The sequence below is a fragment of the Ceratotherium simum genome, chromosome X (genome assembly GCF_057802395.1).
Source record: "Ceratotherium simum simum isolate JZ-2026a chromosome X, ASM5780239v1, whole genome shotgun sequence".
In the NCBI taxonomy this organism is placed as follows: Eukaryota; Metazoa; Chordata; class Mammalia; order Perissodactyla; family Rhinocerotidae; genus Ceratotherium; species Ceratotherium simum.
In genome coordinates, this window is record NC_141940.1 from 84,887,317 (window position 1) to 84,910,867 (window position 23,551).

Below are 23,551 nucleotides of genomic sequence, written 5' to 3' on the forward strand. Positions count from 1 at the left end.
GCCCAAAGTCTCAAAGCTCAGCAGTTATGGAGCCAGAATTCAAACGAACGCTCATGCTCTTACCCACTACCCCACATGAGCAGCCCCTCCAAGGTCGACTCCTTGCATTGTCTAGCTCTCCATGCCTTCCCACAGTGGCATGCAGAGGGCCAGATGCTGGGTAAATATTTGTGGAGTGTGTGAGTGAGAAGGCAATCCAGGAGGAAACCGGAAAGACTGAGGTTAGGTTGAAGAAGTGCCTGACTTCGAGAGCAATGACTCATGGGTTTGGCTGGCCAAGGGTAGAAGATCCACAGAACTGGGATGGACTTTATGAACCATCCAATCCCACAGATACAAACTAAGGCCCAAAAAGTCAAAGTGACTTGCCCAGGGTCGTACAGGAAGAGAACCCAAATCCCCTACCTTCTAGGCCAGTGTCCCACTTTTAGCTTTTTAGCTGAATCTGTCCAGCACCCCCCACCCCCACACCTTTAAGCTCCTAGACGTAGGCAACAGCAGGCTACTTGCACTTCCTAGGCTATGGCCAGCTGATCCATGTCACCATGGCTGTACTCATGTTCCTCCTTTGTTTCTTCTGCCCAGGAGGTCCTCCCTCTCCCCTTCACCCACAGACTTCACTGCTCTGGGTGAGTTCATCTGCCTCTTGCAGCACGCTGAGCAGGCAAGCCCTCCTGGGAAGTCGGTTCTGACTCTCCCACCAGCTACAGAACCTGACAGGATCAGCTACTCCCCCCTCTATGTCTTGTGCACATTCATGTCACAGGCGGTCCTTATCACCAGCTAACTTGTGATTCTCTCTTGAAGTGTCCATCCCCCACCCTGCTCCTGTTTCCCAGGGGCAGTGGCCTAGTATGATTCACCTCTGTGGACTGTCCATGCCCAGGCCAGGGCCCAGCACACAGCACATGCTCAGCAGCTGCCTTGGTGCCCTAAAACCAGAGGCAGCAGCCATGTGTGTCTGATGTCTGTGTGACAACTGTCACCCTAAAAGCCACAGCCCCACATGCTCAAAAGCCACCCACATCCAGTCTTGTGATTATTTCCACCAGGCACACGCAGAGAGCCTGCACAGAAAGTTGCCACCTCACACAATCAACCTCACACACTCCGAATTCCTCACAGCCAGCCTCACAGAATCACATTCCCTCACATACATAACAGTACACAGTCTCTCACTCCTGCTAGACCTGCCTGGCCTCACGTAAAGACATGCACACACATGCACAGGCACACACGTTTCCCTCACAACTGATAGAAACCTTCCCCTTCCCACGGCACAGGCCCTGAGCCATTTCAGTTGCCTACACAGGAGTCTACACCACAGCTCCCACGATGGGCATCTGACCTTGACTTGCCCTCTCCCTCCATTTAGTTGAACCCCTGCTCCCCCTACTTTCTTCTATCTCTAATCAAATGAAGGGTAGAATGGAATCCTCCTCCCCAGCCACAGGTCACCTAGACTCATACGCCCTGGAGAGCCAGTCTAACAGAGCAGTCTACACACCATTCTGCAACATGACCTGGGAGCTCTCCACCTGGTTATTGTCCATGCTGTCCCTGTCTCCTGTAATGCCTCCTCACCTCTGCCACCTATTCAAACCCTTCCCAGCCTTCCAGTCTTGCCCCTCTTCCTCCAGCAAACCTTTCTGGATATCACCACCCCCAGCTCACCTTGATAACTCCCTCCTCTTTGGGCCAGGAACATATTTTGCTCATTACTGAAGCCATATCTGCTCAATAACTTCTGCCCTTCATACCTGGCCTACTTTCCCAAAGCATTTCTCATCTCCCTTGGCAGATGGAAAACTTATGGAGAACACAGCTACTGTCTTACTTTTGATCCCTCACAGTATTTAGCTTGAAGCCTTGCACACTGTAGGTGCTCAAGCAATGCATTCTGGAAAAGCAAATAAGGGAGAAAGAGAGAGGGAGGGATGGAAGAAGAGATGGATGGAGGGGAGAAATAAATGAGAATTTGAATGAGTGAATGAATAGATGAGTTGAGTGACTAAGTGAGTGAAGCAATGAGTGATGGAATAAGGTAAGCCTCCAGGGAAACTACAGGATCAATGTGAAGGGGATGCTCAAGGGAGGGAGGAAAGAAAGGAGAGGAGGGACTCTCACCTGGGCCTTAATCAAAACCAGAGCCACCAATCACTGCACACTTGCCCAATTGTGCACCAGACTCTATGCTGGGCTCCTTGCATTTTCTTGCTAATCTTCACAACAACCCAGAGACGTAGATATATTCTCGCTGTACTTGGGAGGAAAATGAAGCTCAAGAAGAAGAAAATACTTGCTCAAGGTTACACAGATAGTAAGTGGCAGAACCAGAAGATAAACTCGGATTTGTCTACTGCCAAAGGCTCAGAAAGGGAAAGTCAGGGTATGAGACCTCCTGGCTTTCTCCTGACACAGACACCTCATGGAAGGTGTGGGTCCTACAGCCCATAAAAAACACCTTCCACCCACTTGCTGACAGCCTCCAGGGATTCTTAGAACCAGCTTCTGGCAGGAAATATTTAGGGTCATTCCATCTAGGGAAAATGGCTTCCCCTCAGATTCAGAGAGCCCTAAAGTTGTAAAATCAGAACCTTGAAAGTACAGAATCAAGGACTCTTAACATCATAGAATATTAAAATCACACCATCAGAATTTTTTTTAAATGGTAGAATCATTAAATCTTAGAACCACAGGATTGGAGAATCCAAAAATCACAGCATTGTAGAAATAGAAACCACAGAATTGCATGGAATGTGTCATTGAATTATCATATCTTGAATTCACGTAATCATAGTTTCTTTAAATTGTAGCATCTCAGATTGACAGAACGTCAGAGCTGGAGGAGCCCTTGGAGATCCTCTGGTCCAACCTCCCTCCTCCTTTTACACGCTGGGAAACTGGGTAGCAGAGAGGCCAAGTGACATGTCCAAGTTGGCCAGCTCATGCCACCTCAGGCTGATGGGCTGGAGAAGGCAACAGGCTTGCCCATGGTGGGAGCGTGGCACCATTCATTCATTTATTGAGTGTCTTTTGGGTGTGGACATTACAACGAATCAAACCCTACTCTCTCTCCCAGCTCTAGACAGGAAAGAAGATAAGGCCCTGGTGGGGATGGGGAGAGGGAAGTGGAGGTGGGGTGGAACATACATCAGACAGAGAGAAGAGATCAGCTTTTATTGATGGAAATTCCTTTGTACACAGCGACACGCACTCTGAAAGGCCTTTTCCTCCTGATCATATTTACAGAGCACTATGGAAGTAGCAGGGGGCATGAGACGAGGCCTTCAAGCAGTGGAGGAGACAACAGCGATGGCCACAGCAAGGGAAAGAGAGACAGGGAACTAGGCAGGCTGGGTCCCACCCCCCGTCTGGTCCTCTGAGCCCTAGGCACCCTGCGTCTCTGTTTGCGCTCACAGAGGACAGAGGTAGGTCCTTGGGATGTCATTTAGAGACCTCTCCAGGAGTGGCAGGCTCTAGGGTGCCTAGGAAGTAGGGTGCGGGTGCGGGAGGGTCCAGGTTCCAAGCTCCAAGCTCCAAGCTCTGCTGCTCCCACATTTTAGTCAGACTTAGGGCTCCAGCCTTTATAATTCGGGGGCTGGAGTCCAGGGGAGACAGCAGTGGGGGTGGGAATTCCAAGAAGGAGGTCGGGGAGGAAGGGGCACGATGCTTGCCCATTTGATTGCTGAAGCAGGCATGGGGTCCCATGGGGGATTGCAGGGGTGGGGGGAGGCTGGTTAAGGCTTTTGCTTCTGCATAGAAAATGACCCTTGTCCTCTCAGTTACCGAGAGGAGGGACTACTGCACTCGGAGGCCGGACAGCAGAACTGATGAGCGTCTTCCTCTTCCTCTTCCTCAGTCTCCTCCTCCTCCTCCTCTTCCCTGGGGCCAGGAAGGGCAGGGTAGAGGCCACAGGTGGTGGGTGACAGAGAGAGGCAGAGGCATTAGTTTGCAGACCAGGGAAGATACATGAAGGGCTGGAACCAGGGAGCTGGGGCTAGGATGGGGGTTTGAATGGGGAGGGCAGTATGACGGATTATCCAGGGCCACACTCAACTCAGTCTCCAAGGAGTCTTACTGGTCCCCTCCTGGGACAGCCCTCCCCCAGACCCAGGCTGGGCTCAGTCTTAAGGTCACGCCCAGAGTATATAAACTCCATTTCTGCCCTGACAGGTGCCCAGCCTTCATTTTAATATAAATAGTAGCAACCTGCTCTATGCTGGCACTTTACATATATCATCTCATTTAACCCCTATAACAACTCTGCATCATTTTAGAGATGAGGGAATAGAAGCTTGGTGAGGTTAGATAACCTGCCCAAGGTCACGAAGCTGGGTGAGTGGTAGAGTTTGAATTTAAACCTGGAGTTCTTGGAGCTCCAAGTCTCAGACTCATCCCACCAGGTCCTTTGGGTGAACTTGGCACTATCTCTAGAAATCCACCCTGCCCTTCAAGGACAAAGATTTGTATTTCCTGAAGGCTCAGGGTCGGGAAAAGAGGAGATGCTTAGAAATGGAATGTGACAAGCCCACAGCTTTGGAAGCAAATAGACCTGGGTTCCAACATCAGCTCTACAAGTTCTTCCAGGCTATGTCCCCCAAGCATGTTATTGCCCCTCTTGGAGCCTCAGTTTCCCCATCTCTAAAAATGGGGCTCATGATGCCAACCCCACAGGATTGTTGTAAGGACTGGAACATACATCAAGTGGCTGGCAAACAAGAGCAATGGGAACATGGTGGTGGTTATCGTTAACTGCTCATAAACTGAATCTAATTCCCAAGGTGGCTGTTTGCACCCACACAGAAGAGTCACAGCAGCAGGGAGGAGTCATTGCAGGAACAAGTGCCTGTCCCTAGGTACTAGGGAGTGGTACCAGGGACCAGTCTGCATGTGGCAGTCACTGGAGCTGGGCTACAGTTTCATGGAGTGGATGGATAGACAGTAGGGTCGGGGCGGTGGGGGGACCAGGTGAAAGGCTGATTTTCTGGGGCTAGCCAATGAAACAGTATCACCCTACTCCCAGACCCCTTGGCTCAGGGGAGGCAGTAAGTATGGAATCCAGGAAACTAGAGAATTGAGAAGAGATGAGAAGGAAAGAGGACAGGCAAGGGAAGGCACTGCTGTCCATCTGATAGACAGACAAGCATGCACACGTGCACACACACACACACGCAAGCACACGTGCACACCCTCCTCATACTCAGGGCTCCCTCTGACACATTGTTCCACAAAGTCACTGAGCCAGCAAAACTACATGAACCAAGGTTCAAGTCCTGGGCGAGTAACTCCCCTATTCTGAGTTTCCCATTCCTCATCTATAAAAGGAGAAGAAAACTCCGCACCTCTCAAGGCTTTCATGAGAAACAAATGATCTCTCAGTTCCACTGTTCATTCCTCTCGTATTCAGGCCAGGCCTCTGCTACCCCTCACCCTGACACTGCAGTCACCTCCTGATTTCTTCCCCCTACCCTCTTGGACCTGTTAGCCTTCCTAATGAAGCCTTTGAGCATGAATCTCTTCTGCTCAGACACCCACCTTGGCTCCCCATTGCTTCCTGGATAAAATTCAGACTCCTCAACTTGGCATTCAAGGCTCCCCCACCATATGGCCTCACCTGGCCTTTCCTGTCAGGTGGAAAAAGCATGGGCTTTAGAGTCAGACCTGGGTTTCAATATCAGCCCCACCACCTACTAGCTGGGTGACCTTGGGTCCATTTCTTCGCCTCTCTAGGATTTATTTTCCTTATCTGCAAAATGAGAAAATACCTATACTGCAAGGTGTGGTGGGATAAAATGAATTCAAGTATGTAAAGCACTTGCCACAGGGCAGGTTTGGTGCTTCATACGTGGTAACTATTATTATTACTGTCATTATCAGTGGCATCAATGTTATCCTGCTCACTCATGCCCAGCCTTCATCAAACTAGCTTGTTCATTATTCCATCAGCATGCCCAGCCTTTTCATGGCTCTATGCCTTTGCTAACTCTGTTTCTTCCTTCTGCACAGATCTTTGTCTATTAAAATCCTATCTGAACTTCACAGCCCAGCTCAAATGCTGCTTCCTGCAGGAAGTCTTCCCTGACTCCCAACCAGAAGTATTCCTTGCTTCCTCCTAGCTCCAGCATCCATGCCCTTGGTCAGGGATCACCATTTGTTGCTTTGAACTTTCCAGAAGCATTTCTTTCACCAATCCCCTCAATGCCCTTGTCTTCCCCCCACTACCACCCCTGCTTTCCTTCTCTGGGAGAAAAAGAGAGCCTCTATACTGTTTAAGGCCAGTCCCTCAGGGCCTGGGCTCTGGAGCCCACCCTTGCTACCTCCTCCACAACAACCATCCCCTCTCCTTCCCGTATTTCAACCTCTCCCTCTCTGTTGCCTCCTTCCTACCAATATTTATAGAAGCTCAAGTCTCTCCCATCTGAGAGTAAAAACCCTCTATCTGCCCCTACATCTCCCTCTAGCAATCACTGTCCCTCTCTCCTCTTCACAGCTAAGATTCTTGAGAAATTCGTCCACACTGGCCATCTCCACTTCAGTACCTCCCACCAGCTCTTCAACCCACTGCAATCTGCCTCATGCGCCCACCATGCCATGGAAACTGTTCTTAGGAAGGTCGCCCAGGACCTCCTAGTGGTTAAAGCCAATAGACTCTCTTCCAGCCTCATCTTACTTCCCCCAGCTGTAACATTTGCCACTCTTAACAAGCCCCTCCTGTGCGTGGACAGCTCTTTCCTTCCTCTGCTTCTGTGAGCCCAGTCCCTGCTGGTTTTCCTCCTACTTCTCTGACCACCCCCATCTCTTCTTCCTCTCCCCATCCTTTATGTGTTGGTACCTCTTCCCCAGTTCTGCTCTGGTCCTCTTATCTTTCATTCTACACTCTGTCGGTGATCTCCTTCCATTCCATAGCTTCAGGTATGACTGAGGACCCCTGCATCTCTCTCTCCACCATGGATGTCTCTCCTGAGTCCCAGACCCATCAAGCCTAATGCTTGCTGGAAGCTCCACCAGGATGGCCCTTAGGGCCTTCAGAGCTCACTGGGACCTCCAACTCAGCATCTTACCACTGTAAACCTGTCCTCCTGCACTTCCCACCTTAGTGAAAGGCACCACTATCCATCCAGTTGCCCAAGCCCAAAACACACCTGGGAGTCATGCTAGATTCTTCTTGCTCCCTTAGCAAGTCAGTTACCAAATCCTGCTGATTCTATCACCTAAATGGCTCTAAAAGGCTATACATGATCTGGCCCCTGAACCTCATCTTCTCCTCTCGTTCCTTGTTCACTCTTTCTCCAATCATACTAGTCTCCCGGCCATCCCTCAAACATAACAGGCACACTCTTGCCTCAGGGCCTTTGCACTCAATGTTCCTTCTATCTGGAACATCATTCCCCAGATAGGTGAGGCACCAGACACATTCTATATATTTAGTTGTTTGTTTATTGTCTGTCTCACCCACTGTAAGATCCATCAGGACAGGCATCTGTTTTGTTCAGTGCAAAATCCCTAATGCCCAGCACAGTGTCTGACACTCAATAAATATCTGTGGAATGAATGAATCCATTGCCAAGCCTGAGCACTACAACTTACTATGAACTCCACCATCGGTCATCTCCACCTTCCCTCCACTATTGTTTCAGTCTCTGACTCCAGTCCTCTCTTCCTCCCAATCATCTCTCAAATCCATCTCCCCTGCTCTATCCCCACAGCCACCACCTTAGGTTATCTCTCTCTTGGATTACTGCAACAGCTTCATCCCTAGTCTCCCTTCCTTCTAAAATGCTAATTTGATCATGTCACTTTCCTACTCAAGAACTGCTTGTGGCTCTCCAGCTGTCTACCACAAAAAAGGAGCCTGAACTCCCCAGACAGCTGTTTGAGGCATGTCTAACCTCTGCACCCTCCAATGTTTAGTTTTACCATTTCGCACCTCCAGGCCTTTCTGTACACTCTCAGAGCATCCTCCCCTATCTCTATCTTTCAAAATCTTTATGGACCTCCAATGACTCGCTCAAACACTATTTTCTTCAGGAAACCACCTAACTCACAAACCAGAAGTAATTCCTCTCCAAAATCCATAGAGAAATAAGTGTCTCCAGTGTCACTCAGGATCTCTGAGAGCCAGGAGCTGGATGGAAGTTAGTAATTACGCCTGAGACCAAGGACTTAGGGTGCTGGGTGAGCATTAATAAGGGTTCCCTTTTCCTCTTGCACTATGACCCTGGACTCATGTCCCTCTTGCTCTCTGATAATGCCAACTCATCCTTGCCTCCTCCCTTTCTCTCACCTTCTATTGGGCCCATTTCATTAATAACTCTCAAAGGATTTAGATTCCATAATTTGAATTAAAATGCTTCTATAAGAATGGTGCTCACTGGAGTAGTGCAACACAGTAGTCCTGCTCAAATCCATTTCTTCTATGCCAATATCCCAGTTTAGGCCTTCCGGCTTGCCTCCATGCATACAATCCATTTCTCATACTGACTGCTAATACGATGTTTCTAAAACACAAATTTTACCAAATTTCTCTCCTATTTAGAATCCATTCATATGATACTTCATCACCAGCAACATTGGTTCTTAACCTTTTTGGAGGAACACAAACCCTTTACGCATTTAATGAAAGCCATGGACCATCTCCCCAACAAAAAATGCACGTAGGTATACACACACACACACATTTTGCATTCAATTTCGGGAGGTTCATGGGCCACCTGAAGCCCACCTGGTACCCATGCAACCCAGGTTAAGAACCTCTGGCCCTACCCAACAACATCTAGGTTCTTTTGCATATGCTGTTCCTTCTGCTTGGAAAGTTCTTCCACACTTCACCCTTCTGTCCCTGGCTACCTGTTACTCATCCTCTATGACTCAGCTCTCAGGCTGAGTTGACCTGCGCCAGCTCTAGATGGGGCCAGATCCCTTCCTCTGGGCTTCCACAGCCCCCCATGCTCTCCTCTGTCATAGCCCTCCTCAGTCTCCCCAACTGACTAGAAACTTGTGGAGGGCAAGAACCATTGCCAAGCACAGGCCCTGGCCACAGCAGAACTCCATAAGTCTACTGAAATGAATACTAATAACAGCTACCGTTTTTTAAGTATCCATTGTGTGCCAGGCACTCAGCAAGGTGAATTCTATTTATGATCTCATCTACTCCTCAATAAATAAATCCCATGATGTTGGTGTTATTGTGTTCTTTTTAACAGAGAAGTAACTGGGCTCAGAGATGTGAAGTAAATTGTTTAAGGTCACCCAGCTAGTGAGTGACAGATTTGGGATTGAAATCGAGATGTGTTGACACCAACTCAAGTATTGGTCCACCATGTGTCCCTACCCTGGACTATGAGATTGGGACATGGCATCAGCAGAAGAACAAGACCAAGAACCAGGGCCAGAATGCCCTGCCTGGGCTCCATTTCCCAGGGCCACTTATTCTTATTTTCCCTCCTGTGTCACCTTCCTGCCAAGACCAGGGACCTGGCTCTCTCTTCTTATACTGTAATCCCCTCCATCCCATGTACTACTCTAAGCCTCCTTATCCCAAAGCCCCACATGGTCAGGCCCGTCCTTTGCTCCAGAACCATCCCCAGACGTGTACAGCTTTTAGATTCAATCCAATCCAATCCAATGCTACATACTTGGCTATGAGGAAAACAAGACACGGGTAGTCCCTGCCTTTCAAGAGCTGATAGTCACCCAGGAGTTTTACATGTACCATCTCTAACCCTGAAATCAGCCCTGAGAGGTAAGTAGGCATTATCCTCATTACACAGATGAGAAAACAGAGGCTCAGAGGTTAAATGGCTTGCCCAAAGTCATAGAGTTGGTAAGTGGCCGAACTTGGACTTGAATAAAGGTGCTGACTCAACTACCGTTCCCCCATTAGGTCATCCTGCTTGGAAGAGCCAAAAAGTAGACAAGACCACTTCTGGCGGGGTTGGGGAATGAAGGAAAGCTATTACTCTTTCAAGACTCAGTACACATGGCCCCCCCTGTAGGGGAAAGATGGAGTTAGGTGCCCCTCCTCTGGCAGCCTTCTGAGCCTACTTCTGTCCCATCCCAAACCACACTATGCTGTCATTGTCTATGTGTTTCTCTCCCTTCTAGTCTTGAGCTCCCTAATGGTAGGACCAGATACAATTCACTCCCGTATCCCACCAAGGTTCAGCATAAGGCCCTAACTGAGAACAGGCAGGATAAATGCTTGCTAAACGAATGAGGTTGGTATTTGAGCTAGTTACTAAAAGGAAAAGCAAGATCTGGACAGCTGGATACAGGTAAACAGTATAGAGGAGGGAAATGAGTAAAAGCAAGGAAATGGAACCAAGGAAAAAGGCAGTAATTTTGAAATTATGACAGGATGTGTACAACACGTTTTCATTGTTATGAGGGTTTTCTTTTCCTTACAAGAATGGGAGTGTACTATAAGCCCTGTTCTGCAACTTGCATTTTTCATATAACGATAAGTCTTGGAGATCTTCCCATGCCAGTATATAGAGATATATCTTTTTCTCTTGATCTGTTACAGAGTAATCCATAGTATGGGTTGATCATGAAGGAAAAGCTGTTCTCTACTGATGGACATGTAGGTAGGTTGTTTTAATTTTTCGCTATTACAAACAATGCTGCAATGAACATCTTTGCGCGTGTCTGGAAGTAATTTCGAAGGATAGATTCCTAAAAGTTGAATTGCTGGGCCAAAGAAACGTACATTTTGTTTAAAATGTAGATAAAAGTTATTTCTGTTGCTTTCACACTTTTATAGACTGGCTAAAAACAAAGGTTATTCCTACTCATATAATCCTGTCTTTATTTTGAGCATCATGCAACCTTTTCATTAAGAGTTGGTTGAGGGGCGTAGCAGTTAAGCTCACAAGCTCTGCTTCAGTGGCCTGGGGTTTCACAGATTCAGATCCCCGGGTGCAGACCTACGCACCACTTATCAAACCATGCTGTGGCGGTGTCCCACATACAAAATAGAGGAAGATGGGCACAGATGTTAGCCCAGGGCCAATCTTCCTCAGCAAAAAGAGGAGGATTGGCAACAGATGTTAGCTCAGGGCTCATCTTCCTCACAAAAAAAAAGAGTTGGTTGAGAATGTTATCCTACAAGGGCACGTAATAAAGAGTTGCACAGTATGGCTTATGTTTGCAGTTGGGATTGGGGTGTTTTAGAAAAGGCTTCTGGCTGGCCAAATTGGGGTCCATCTATAGTAAAACCTTAGAGAAATCTAGCTCCAAGACATGGTTCTCGGCTTGGAAGTATATGCACATTTAAGATTCTGGTGGCAGCTAGCAAATTGGTCCGATAAAAAAATGGGACCGGGGCCGGCCTGGTGGCATAGTGGTTAAGTTCGTGTGCTCCACTTCGGCGGCCCAGGGTTCGCAGGTTCAGATCCCAGGCGCGGACTACACACTGCTTATCAAGCCATACTGTGGTAGGCGCCCCACGTATAAAGTAGAGGAAGATGGGCACGGATGTTAGTCCAGGGCCAATCTTCCTCAGCAAAAAGAGGAGGATTGGCAACAGATGTTAGCTCAGGGCTAATCTTCCTCACACACACAAAAAGGACCAATTTGCACTCCAATAAAGGAATATGAGAGGTTCTGTTTCCTCACAACCCTTTTAATCTCGTAAATTTTGGTACATTAAAGTTGGTACTTCATTGTTGTTTTAGTTACATTTCTTTAGCTATTAGTAAGCTTGAGCATCCTTTCTTTTTTTTTTTTTGTGAGGAAGATCAGCCCTGAGCTAACAGCCGATGCCAATCCTCCTCTTTTTTGCTGAGGAAGACTGGCCCTGGGCTAACATCCGCACCCATCTTCCTCTACTTTATATGGGACGCTGCCACAGCATGGCCTGACAAGCAGTGCGTCAGTGTGTGCCCGGGATCCGAACTGGCGAACCCCGGGCCGCCAAAGCGGAGCACAGCACTTAACCGCTGCGCCACTGGGCCAGCTTCTTGAGTATCCTTTCTCATTCATTAGCTAATTGTCTATTTCTTCTCTGAATTGTCAAATCATGTTATTTCTCCATTTTAAATGGGTTTTGCATCTTTTTCTTTTTTTTTCCCACCCACTTTGTGGTCATTCAATTTTCTTTTCTTTTTTTTTTTTTGTTTGTTTGTTTATTGCGGTAACATTGGTTTATAACATTGTATAAATTTCAGGTGTACATCATCATACTTCTATTTCTGCGTGTGCACCTTTTTCTTATTGATTTCCAAGAGATGATATAGATATAGACAGAGATATTAATCTTTGCCTGATACCTACGTAGCAAATACTTTCTCCCTGCCTGTTGTTTATGTTTTAACTTTGTGTATAGTATCTTTGTCCACACAGAAGTTCTTAACTTTTTTGTGTGTGTGTGAGGAAGATCGGCCCTGAGCTAACATCTGCCAATCCTCCTCTTTTTGCTGAGGAAGACTGGCCCTGGGCTAACATCCATGCCCATCTTCCTCCACTTTATATGGGACGCCGCCACAGCATGGCTTGCCAAGCAGTGTGTCGGTGCGTGCCCAGGATCCGAACCGGCAAACCCCGGGCCGCCGCAGCGGAGCTCGCGCACTTAACCGCTTGCGCCACTGGGCCAGTCCCAGAAGTTCTTAACTTTAATGTAGTCGGAATTATTGCTCTTTACTTTATCGCTTCTCAGTTTTTTTGTGTGTGTGTGTGAAGAAGATCAGCCCTGCACTAACATCCATGCCAATCCTCCTCTTTTTGCTGAGGAAGACTGGCCCTGAGCTAACATCCATGCCCATCTTCCTCCACTTTACGTGGGATGCCGCCACAGCATGGCCTGACAAGCGGTGCATTGGTACACACCCGGGATCTGAACCCGGGCCACCAGCAGCGGAGCACGAACACTTAACCGCTATGCCAAGGGGGCAGCCCTTGCTTCTCAGTTTTTAAGTCATGCTCAGAAAGCTTTATCCACCCTAATATTATAAAAATATTCTAGATTTTCCTCTAGTACTTTTACAGTTCTATTTTTTGTATTTGTTTTTGTATGAGGTTGTGGTTTAGCTTATTTTTTTCCCCAAATGGTAGTCAATACTGACGTCCCACTAATTAGAAATGTGCTCTTTATCATAATTTAAATTCCCATATGAATGAGTTTGTCTAAACTCTCTATTTTGTTTCATTTATGTAATCCTCTATTGCTGTGATGATATAATATTTGTAATTTCTGAAGCCTTATGGTAAGTTTTGTTATCTAATAGAGCAAGCCCCCTCTCATTTTTTTTTTTTCAAAATTTTTGGTAATTCATGGGCATTTACTCTTCCAAATGAACTTTAAAATCCAATCGCCCAACTCCCAAAGAAAATACCACTGAAATTTTAATGAGAAATGCATTGAACCTTTTCACCAAATTGGGGAAAAAAGGTCATTTTTACCATATTGAATCTTCCCATCCAGGAATAGGATATGACTCTTGATTTGTTCAAGTCTTCTTACAGCCTTTGATGAAGTTTTATAGTTTTCTACAGAGAAATATTTCATATTTCTTGTAAATTCCTAGGAATTTTATCAATTTTTTCCTGCTATTGTGAATGGAATCTTTTTCTATTATGTGTTCTAATTAGTTATGGCTGGTATTCAGAGAAGCAAATGGTTTGGGTGTATATTTATTTTGTATCTACCCATCTCACTGAATTTTCTTATTAGTTCTAATAATTTTTCCTTTTATTCTCTTCGATTTTCTAAGTGGACAACCATATCACCTTCAAATAATGCTAATTCTGACTCATTCTTTCTAATATTTATATCACTTATTTCCTTTTTTAATCTCATTGGTTAAAACTTCCAGAAAAACAATGGTTTTGTTTAGTGACAGTGATAGCAGTCTTCCTTATTTTGTTCCTGAATTTAATGGAAATTTATCCAGTATCTCACTGTTATATTTGATGATTGTCTTTGGTTCCTGATAAAAATTCTTTACCAAGTTTCCACTGATTCCTAGCTTACTGTACTAGTTATCTATTGCTGTGTAACAAATTACCCCAATACAGCAAGAGATAACTAAGACACTTACTAAGAGTTTTTAAATCAAGAATAGATGTGTAACTTTATCAGATTGATTTTTCAGTATTTATAGAGACATTTATATGACCTTTTCTCTTTAATCTATTAATGTAATCAATTACAATAACAGCTTTGCTAATGTTGAACAATCCCTACACTCCTAGGACAAAACTTCATTTGTCACAATACATTCTTCTTTTAATACATTGATGGATTCAGTCTGATAATCTTTTATTTAAAATATTTCTTACTTTATTAATATCTGAGATTAGGCTATAGTTTTCCTTTATTTGTCTAAACCTGTCCAGTTATACTAGCCTTCTGGAATGAACTGGGAAGCTGTCCACCTTTTCCTATTATCTGATCTTTCAAGATTTGATAGAATTTCCACCATACCACAACTCCCATAACCCCAGCTGGGCCTGGTACCATTTCTAAGGAGAAAATTTTGACCATCTTTTAAATTTCTCCTATTCTATTCAGGTTTTCTGCCACTCCTTAAGTCATTTTGGTAATTTATATTTTCCTAGAATACCACATATTTCATCTAGATTTTCACATTTATTGGTATAAAATTATACAAAGCATTTTCTTATGACTTTTTTCATCTCCTCAGAATCTGTGGTTAAATGCCCTTTGTCATACCTTATTTTATTTATGTTTTATTGCCTTTTTATCAGTCATATCTGCCAGAAGATGGTCTGTCTAGTTTACTGGTCTTTTCAGAAACCACTTCTTATTTTATCAAATCTTTTGTTTCCTATCTCATTAATTTCTGGTTTTATAGTAATTACTTTATTCTACTTTCTTTTGGTTGTTCTTTTTCTAGATTCTTGAGTAGAATAATTAGTTCATTTAATTTAAACTGTCTTGTTCTCTAATAAAAGTATTTAAGACTACAGATTTTCTTCTGGCAACCCCCATAGTCACATCCCATAAGTTTCGATACAGTATTCTCATTGACATTTATATTCTAAACAGTCTATAAATTCCATTCTTACTTTCTCTTTAACACAAGTATTTTTAAACTTTCAAATGGGCCTAGCCTTTTTGTCATTGCTATTAATATTTCATTTTATTACATTATAATTAGAAAATATAAAATGTGTTTTCCAATTAACTTGGAAATAATGTTGTTCTCCAAAGGTGTGGGCAGATTGTTCCCTCTGCCTAAACACCCTTCCCCTTCCTATCCAACTGGCAAACTCTTACTCATTTTTCAAAATAGCTCAAATGCTACATATTATAGGACCAATTACTCCCGCTTTTGGGGGCAGGTATCTAGGAAGGATTTTTTAAGGAAGGACAAACTACAAACAGATTTTGAATGTTCTCTTTGGTCTCCTGACATTGTCCCCCAGTCATTCTCCTCACACGCTCAGACACCCAAGCCACAATCACTCTGGGAGGGCGGGGCTAGAGGGAGATAGGGGAGGGGCTGGCAATGATGTTGCATATTTGTCTGGAGGGGTGAAGGATTAGGGGAGGGACAGGTCTAGCTCTTACCTGCTCTCTGCCAGCCTGCCTGAGGGGGTAAGCTTCATGGAGTCAAGGACCTGAGTAGGACAGCAATACTGGTGTAGAGTATGAGACGCTGTGGACCTGAGAGACAGTGAGAGACAGAGAGAGAAAGAGAGACAGAGAGAGACAGGGAGGGAGGGAGGGGTGAGGCAGGGTGGGGAATGGGGACAAGGAGGTGAGAGTGAGTGGGGGAGGGGAAGAGGGAAGACTGGGAGGAATGGGTGGTGGAGGATAGGGAAAGGAAGAGGTGGGTGGGAGGCAAGGAGGCAAGGAAGGGGGAGGTAAGGGAGAAAAGGGAGGGAGGGAAGGAAGGGAGGAGGGAGGATGGAAGGAAGGAAGGAAGGAAGGAGGGAGGGAAGGAAGGAAGGAAGGAAGGAAGAAAAAAAGAAAAAAACCACAAAGTCAAGAAAGAGAGGACGGCACTTGAAACAAAAACAGAACACAACGACAACAGGGGGCAGCAGAGACGAAAGAGCGGGGCTGGGCCTCCTGCGTTCCAGGTGACTCCGTGGGGACCTCAGCCACGGAGACACTGGGATATCACAGCAGGGAAGGGGGAAGGGAGCCCTCCTCACACCAGACGCCACACAGGTAGGAAAGAGGGGAGAGAGAAGGAGGGATAAAAGAGAAAGAGAAAAGATGTATGGAGGGGGCTCCCCCTTATAGAAGACCCCTCACAAGAAGGGAGGGAGGGATGGAGAGAGGAGAGGCTCTGGGTCCAAAGAGAGGGAAGAACCCAGACCAGGCAGGTAGAGGAAACACTATAGTAGGAGAGGGAGACAACAGAGAGAAACTGAAAGAGACAAGGAAAGGGTAAGACAGAAAAGGAGAAAGAGGAAGACAGAGAAAGGGTGAGACAAAAGACACAGAGAGAAGAAAGGGAGAGGCAGAGAGTGCCAGAGCAAAGGAGAGGAGAGGCGAGGGCGGAGGAGAGCTGATAAGGTCTCAGTGGTCTTGGTGACAGGATGGGACTGGGGGCTGAGTGGGTGGGTGGGGCCCAGCGAGCCAGAGGACCGGGTGGTTCCAAGCAGAAGTCTTGATTCCAAGGCCAGTGCTGCGCCCCCAGCCCAGGGCAGGGCCCATGCTCTGCCCCCCAGTGCTGTGCCCCCACCCCTAGTGCAGGGTCCAAAGGCCCCTCTGCCTCCTGCTTCTCGTGATTAAAGTTCAGAGAATGGGAAGTGGGAGGAGGGACAGCAGGGTAGTGAGGCTGAGGGCCTGGTCCCTGCCCTACCCAGCCCAGGGCAGGTGCTGGGAGTGGAGCTGGCCCTTCCAGGTCAGCCAGCCCCTGTCCACCACAAGCCCCTGAAGGCAGGTTGTAGTCAGGGCCTGGCCATTCAAGAGACTAAGTAAAGGCCAGGAGATGTGGCTGCAGGCCAGGCCAGCTGCCCAATATCTCACTTGCTGCAAATTTGAGGATGCCCAAATCTTAGAACCTTACAGAGAATCTTGGAATCTGAGACTCTTCTTATCAGACACTCTGGAATAAGCCTCATCATCAGAACAACTGTTTCTCAAGTGCCATCTACGTGCCAGTCACCAGCCCAAGTCCTTGACTCGTTATCTCATTAAATCTGAGACTCAGAGACCCTTAGGTTGCTGGAATGTGGGTATTAGAGAATCTCAGCAGCTATGGGGAGTCCTGCCAGGCTAGCACACCAGGGCAGCCACCAATCACGCCCCTCACAGGTCACAGACTGTGCTGCTCAGGGCTCCAGGGGCCTTACAGTGCTGGGCACCCAGATGCCCATAGGCTCACTCACTCGAGCTGGGTCCCTCCCCCAAGCCAAAGGCCTCCAAGATTCCAAGAGGGGAGCCAGGAACCAGGAAGCCAGGAGGCTGCTGAATCAGCAGCCCAGGGACCTGGTCCAGGCCTGGGTAGGGAGGGAAGGGGTCAGGCTGCAAGGCAGCGGGGAGGGGGAGCCAGGTTCCTACCTGCTACTCTTCCCGGGGGGTTCCATGGGTCTCGACCTGTCCCGAGGGCAGGCCCCCTGGCCCAGGCAGTGCCTCCACTGTGTCACCACCCCCTCCTCCCCAGCCCTTCCCTAGAAGGAGGAACCAAGGAGGCGGGGCCAGGCCAGCTGGGCAGTAGGCCAGACTGCAACTGGAAACTTTGCTCCTTCCCCTGCTCCCCTAGGAAGGCTGGGAACTCCTAGTAAGAGGAAGCAGCTTTGAGAGCTCACAGTGACTCCTCTGGACCAAACACCAGGCTGGGCTCCCCATGTGCACCTCCGCTGGAATCTCCCCAAGCACCCTGTCAAGTACCTGTCAGTAGCCCTATTCTCCTGAAGAGAAAACTGAGATGGAGAGACATTAAGTAACTCGGCACAGGTAATACAGCTAGTAAGTGGCAGAACCCTAAGATCAGAACCTGGTTTGGCCATTCCCAAATCTGGAATCTGTCCCCTTGGCCATATTGCTGCCTTGTGAATACAGAAACCTTCCAAAAGCTTTTCACAAACATTCTCTTCTTCTGCACAGTTAAAGAGACTCTGGTTGGTTGCTGTGCTGGGATGCTCCAGATCAAGTAAAATTCAAATCACCCATTTTGGGAAATCAAGATGAGGCCCTGGCCAATATTGCTGACCATTGCAATAAGCTCTTACTCTCTTCTGTGTTATTTTCTGGACTGGCTAAGAGAAACGCTCCCTGAAGAAAAAAGCAAAAATCAGAAGAAATGCCATTCACAATCAAGAGGCGGTTCTTCCAAGGAAATTGCTCTGCCTGATTTTACAGATGGGGAAATCTTCCCCTGGAGAGGAGAAGAGTCTTCCTAAAGTTATACAGCCAGTCAGGCTAGAATCCAGGTGCCCCAACTCCCTACCTACCTATCACAGTAAGCTCTCTCTCTCTCTCCCCCCCCCTCCCTCCCTCCCTCTCTCCCTCCCTCCCTCCTTCTCTCCCTCCCTCCCTTTCTCTTTCTCTCTCTCTCTCTCTCTCCCCCCCCCCCCCCCCCCCCATATGGGTGGGGCTGAAGAAAGGAGAGAATTTTGAGGATTTAAAGGGTACGGGGTTTCTGAAGAGTACCACAGATCCAGCTCAGAGCACTCTTGTCCTTTCACGGCCCCAGAGTCCAGGCCCCCGGCTGTTCTGAGCAGAAGGTGGCCCTGGGAGGGGCCAGGGGGCCAGTGATCTGGAAGGAATAGGAGCTGACAGGCAACAGGCCAGCCTTCCTCCCTTCCTGCCTCCCTGCCGAGGCAGCTGATTCCTCTCAAGAAAGCCAAAGCTGCAGAAAGAGAGAGGCTCTCTGACCACTGCAAAGTTGGCATCTGTGGGCCTTCATGGCCTCCTCTCCCTCTGCCCACCCCCAAAAGCCCCTTGGTCCTCAGGACTCTGGCCTCAGCTCTTGCTTTTTTCTCTCTCTTTCAGCAACTCTTCTAGCTCCTGTGGCAGCTGCACCTCATGCCCATTTGCAATTATTGCCCCAAGAGCTGCACCTCCAGCCCAAACCTTCCTCTTGGCCTGGCAGGAGTTGAGAGACAGAAATTCTAGTCCTGGCCCTAAGGCTGATGCTGTGTGACCTTGGGCAAGCCCCTTCCCCTCTCTGGTGAGGCAAGGAGACTACACTTTGGAGCCGGGTAGAGCTGAGTACAAATTCCAGCTCTACCACTTTTCAGCTGGGCAACCCCTCTGAGGCCTAGTTTATTCATCTATGAAAGGCGAGTGGCAATTTCTACCTCACAGGTTCTTGTGAGGATTCAGTGAGACAAATGTGTGCATGATGAAGAGTCTCAGCTTGAGCCTGAGAGAGTCTGCCCCTTCCCCCAGGGAGGCAGGGGAGACCCATGGGAAGCCTGTTTGTTTTAGGGATGGGAAGATTTCTAGGAAAATACCTCTGAATCTGGGCCACTCTTGGAATTTAGACATATCTGAGCATATGGGGTAGACTCATGTGATGACCTACCAGTGGCTGAAGGGAAGAAGGAATTAAGGGTGAGGAGTTTGACCCAGCCACACTGCACTTGTGGGGCCTTCATTCACTTATTCAACAGATCCTGTAGACTAGGCACTGGGCCAGTGCCAGATACAGCAGTGACTAAGGGTAGTCAATGTCCTGAACTACTGGAGCTTATATCCAAGTGAGAGGAGACAGACATTCAACAACTAATGGAATTAAGCTGGGCAAAAAGTGGAGGTAGCAGGGGGAGAGTGTTCCAGGCAGAGGAAACAACTTGGGTAAAGGACCTGAGGTGGTATTTGCAGGAACTGCAAAGAGGCCAACGTGGCTGAGTGGAGAAAGCAAAGGGGAGAGAGGTGAGACTGGAGATGTAGGCAGAGGCCTGATCATGCAGAGCCTCAGAGGCCACGATAAAGTTTCAGCATTTACACTAAGAGCAATTTGGCAGCCTGTGGTTCATGGATAGGCATGGGGGGTGTCTCTGAAGCCCCTGAAGTTGTATGAAAAATATTAATGACTAAGAGCACGTTTCTGGGGGAGAGCATAGCTTTCATCAGATCCTCAGATGGGTTTGTGGTCCCAAAAGGGCAGAGAAGCTCCTTACACGATTCCATTCATTCAGTATCTACTAGGAGCTAGTGGCAGGCATCCTAGAACCTTCTGTGAGCTGGCCCCTACCCCCCACTTCCAGCTAGTCTCAGCCTTCCCCCCATCTTCAACCTGTACTTCACCCAGACAGAAGTGCTTACAATTCTCTGTCACACTTTGCTGTCCACGCTTCATCTTTGCCTGTGCTATCCTTCTGCTCAAAAGGCCCTTCCCCACCACCCCGCCCCGACTGTCACCTCCCCACCTCACTAGCTCCCCCTTGTTCTTCACAAGTCAGCTCAGAGGTTGTGCCCTCTGAAAACCCGCCCTGACCTCTCCCCTGTGTTCTTCCCACCCTGTGCTTCTCTCAGCACTATATGTTCACGTGCTGTTGCCCCTTCTGGGATGGGAGCTCTCTGGGGACAGGGGCCATGTCTTATTCATCCCAGTGTCCCCAGCATCCAGTGCAGGGAACCTAGTCACACAGGTCAGTAAGTGTTGGTGGGAGACGGACAATCCACACTGAGATGGAGGCTGCAAGATGGGCTGGTGGACACTAGAGGGCACTGCGGTCACTGGAATCCTGGCCTGACGCTGGCCAGGCTAACCTAGGCTGGGCCCCGAACCAGGCACGCATGGAAGCATGGAAACTCTGCTCCTGGGTCCTGCAGCTCCTCAGCTCTGGGCCTAATTGACCAGGGTCTCTGTCCCAGCCTCCCAATTTACCTTCTACCTCCTTTCCAGACCATTTTGCACAACAGCCCCATCCCACTGCAGATACAGCTTTAGTTCTTCACAAACACAGGTACCAAACACTCCTCCCATGGCCCTGGCATACATTTTTTGCTCTGCCTGCAACACTATCCACTTCACCTCACCCCACCCCCACGCTTCACTTGGCTAACTTCTACTCATCCTCCAAGTCTCAGCTTAGATGTCAGCTTGGAGGATGTCAGCCTGACCCTCAGGCTGGGTTGGGTATACTTCCGAGGTGCTCCCACAGCACCCTACACTTCCCCTGTAATTGTCTGTAATTTGTTTCCTCATCTGTTTTCCTGCCAGACGGTGAGTTTCCTCAGAGCAGGACTCTATTATTCATCATTGTATCAACTGTATTTAATTCAGCACACTGCCTGGCACATTGTAAGTACATAATAAATCATACTTGAGTGAATGAATGAATGAATGGATGGATAGATGGATGGATGGATGACCTTGGGCAAGTCACTTTACCTCTCTAGGTTTCAGTTTCCCCATCTGTAAAGTGGGTACAATCACCCCTACTTGGCAGGGCAGCCAGGAGGATTAAAGACAATGTGTGTCGAGTGCTTCCTAACAATACCTGACACATAGCAGACATTTTTTGAATCAAAGCAATTATTAATATTTGGAAGAGTAAAAGGGGAGGGAAGGAGTTGAAGGAGACTCTGCCCTGAGCCTGCGATGATCTCTCCCACTCAGGTTTATCATTTACATGTAGAAGTTGGCTTTAACAATAATAATAAAACTATCCTCTTTATTAACAATAACAACAGCACCTGCTATGTGCCAGGCTAGAAACAGGAGGCCCCTGAGGAGGTGGTGGGCAGCCTCTAGTCTCAGCAAGAGGATGCGAGGCTAGGGCTGAGGTCAGAGCCGTGGGCATTGCCCCTGTGACTGGAGAACAGTCATTACGGGCACAGCTGGTTCCAAACTCTTTACTCATAGGTGAAAACTTGTCTAAGGGTCATTAATTCCCTCTGTAATTAGTGTAAAAACTGCAGGGTTTGTATTAATGGAAAAGTAAGCTCAAGCGTCAAGCTGATAATATTGATAATGTGTGCTCGTAATTATATACTGCAGATAACTATAAATTCAGTCACTGTACTAATAAAATGTAAAAATTCCTGAAGCAACCAAGAAGTTGGTAGCAGCTGTACCATGAGTAGCATTATGCCAGTTGTTCTGAGGCTATAAAAATCACCACATAATGGTAGCAATGGTAATATTCACTGTGCACTTAAAAGCTATTTCGGCATAAAATAAGGGGAAATTTTTACAAAAAACAGGGCGTTTTGATGTAAGCACTGAACTTGAAAGCATAGTGAGCAAAGATCACTTTGCATTAGAGTAGGAACCAAAACCTTGATGGAGGGGCACTCTTACAATCGTCGGTCTCTGAGCAGACTCTGACCTCACTGTGGACATATAAACACTGTGGTCACTGTAGAAGAAACACCAAGTCCCAAGTATCTGACCTCTCTACCCTCACCCACTTCTAAGAGAACTGACTCACCTAACAGCCCCTTGCCGCCTCATGTTACCACGTGCTGGACAGAAACGCTGTGGTCATATGGGGGTGGACCCTGAAGCTGGAAGGTCACGTAGCTTCCAGGTTGGTGGCCATGTCAGGCCGCGTGAAAGTAGAGGAAGCCAGTCCAGAGAGAGGAGTCAGTGACAAAGAGATGAGGAGGACCAAGCAAGCCATGAGAGATGGAGGGAGACAGAGATGTGGGCCCGGGTGATGCAGAGAGAGAGAGAGAGCAATCGCTGTCCTTGAATTCTTGGTCCCACTTCCAGTTGGCGTGAGGGCTGGCTACACTTCATTTACTGTTCTATGATTCTGTGAGCTGTAGCCTCACAATAGTTCCCCCACACCACCCTTTATTCTTGAGCGAGTTTGAGTGGGTTTCTGTTCCCTGCAACAAAACGTACCCGGACTAAGACAAGGAAAAATTGGGGATATAAGTGCAGGGCCTGCATAAGCAAAAATGCATAAAGAACACTTATGTAGGGAGGGGTGAAAGCAATTATAAAACGTATGTTTTTTCACCCAAATGCTCCCTCATTTCCTGACACTTGCTACCACAGACACGCTACAGCCACACACTGACATTCTGTGGCACACAGAAACAAATGCAGCAACAACCAGCTATGCTTCTATGCAGACACCCTGACATATGTGGACATGCCAGCATGCAGTGCTGCCCCTGTGCTGTTCACACCCACATGGACACAGAGCCGGCCAGCACGCAGGAGCGCACCCACACGCACGAACACAGTGGCACTGCCCGAAAGGCTTGGGGCAGGAGTTGAGGCTTCACTGGGCTCTGCGCAGCTTCCCTCCCCATCTGCCAAGTGACTCATCCCCAGGGCTGCTAATTAAAGCCAGGACAGAGGGGACAGAGGTGAGGGGAGGGGAAGCAAGAGAAGGCAAGTTTATTTTGGTGCCAACCAGGCATGCAGCCAGCTTAGGGGTCACCCACTTCCTGAGGCCAGGCCAGGCTGGGGCAGAGGAATGCAAACATGCAGGGGAGGGAGGACCCTCTTACCTCTTCTTGCCCTTCGTGAGCTTCCTGAGAAGGTACCTCCTTTGGGAAAATTACCCAACCCCCCCCCCCCCCCGCCTCCCTCCTCCTCCCTCCCACTGTCAGATTCCAGCTCTACTCCTTCCAGACTCTTGTCCTTACAACTGGCTTCTCCTCGTTAGCACACTTCCATTTGGGCTTGCCAGAGCTGGCTCATCTGTGTCTGTACTC

At 47.8% G+C, this 23,551-nt stretch overlaps 1 protein-coding gene across 1 annotated transcript in view; it reads right to left on the reverse strand.

Moving 5' to 3' along the window:
- IQSEC2 (IQ motif and Sec7 domain ArfGEF 2) overlaps positions 1-23,551 on the reverse strand; it is a 77,626-nt gene that overhangs the window by 26,004 nt on the left and 28,071 nt on the right. Inside the window, 1 exon segment of the mRNA XM_014779764.2 lies at positions 15,536-15,631. Coding sequence (XP_014635250.2) covers positions 15,536-15,631 — 96 coding nt within the window.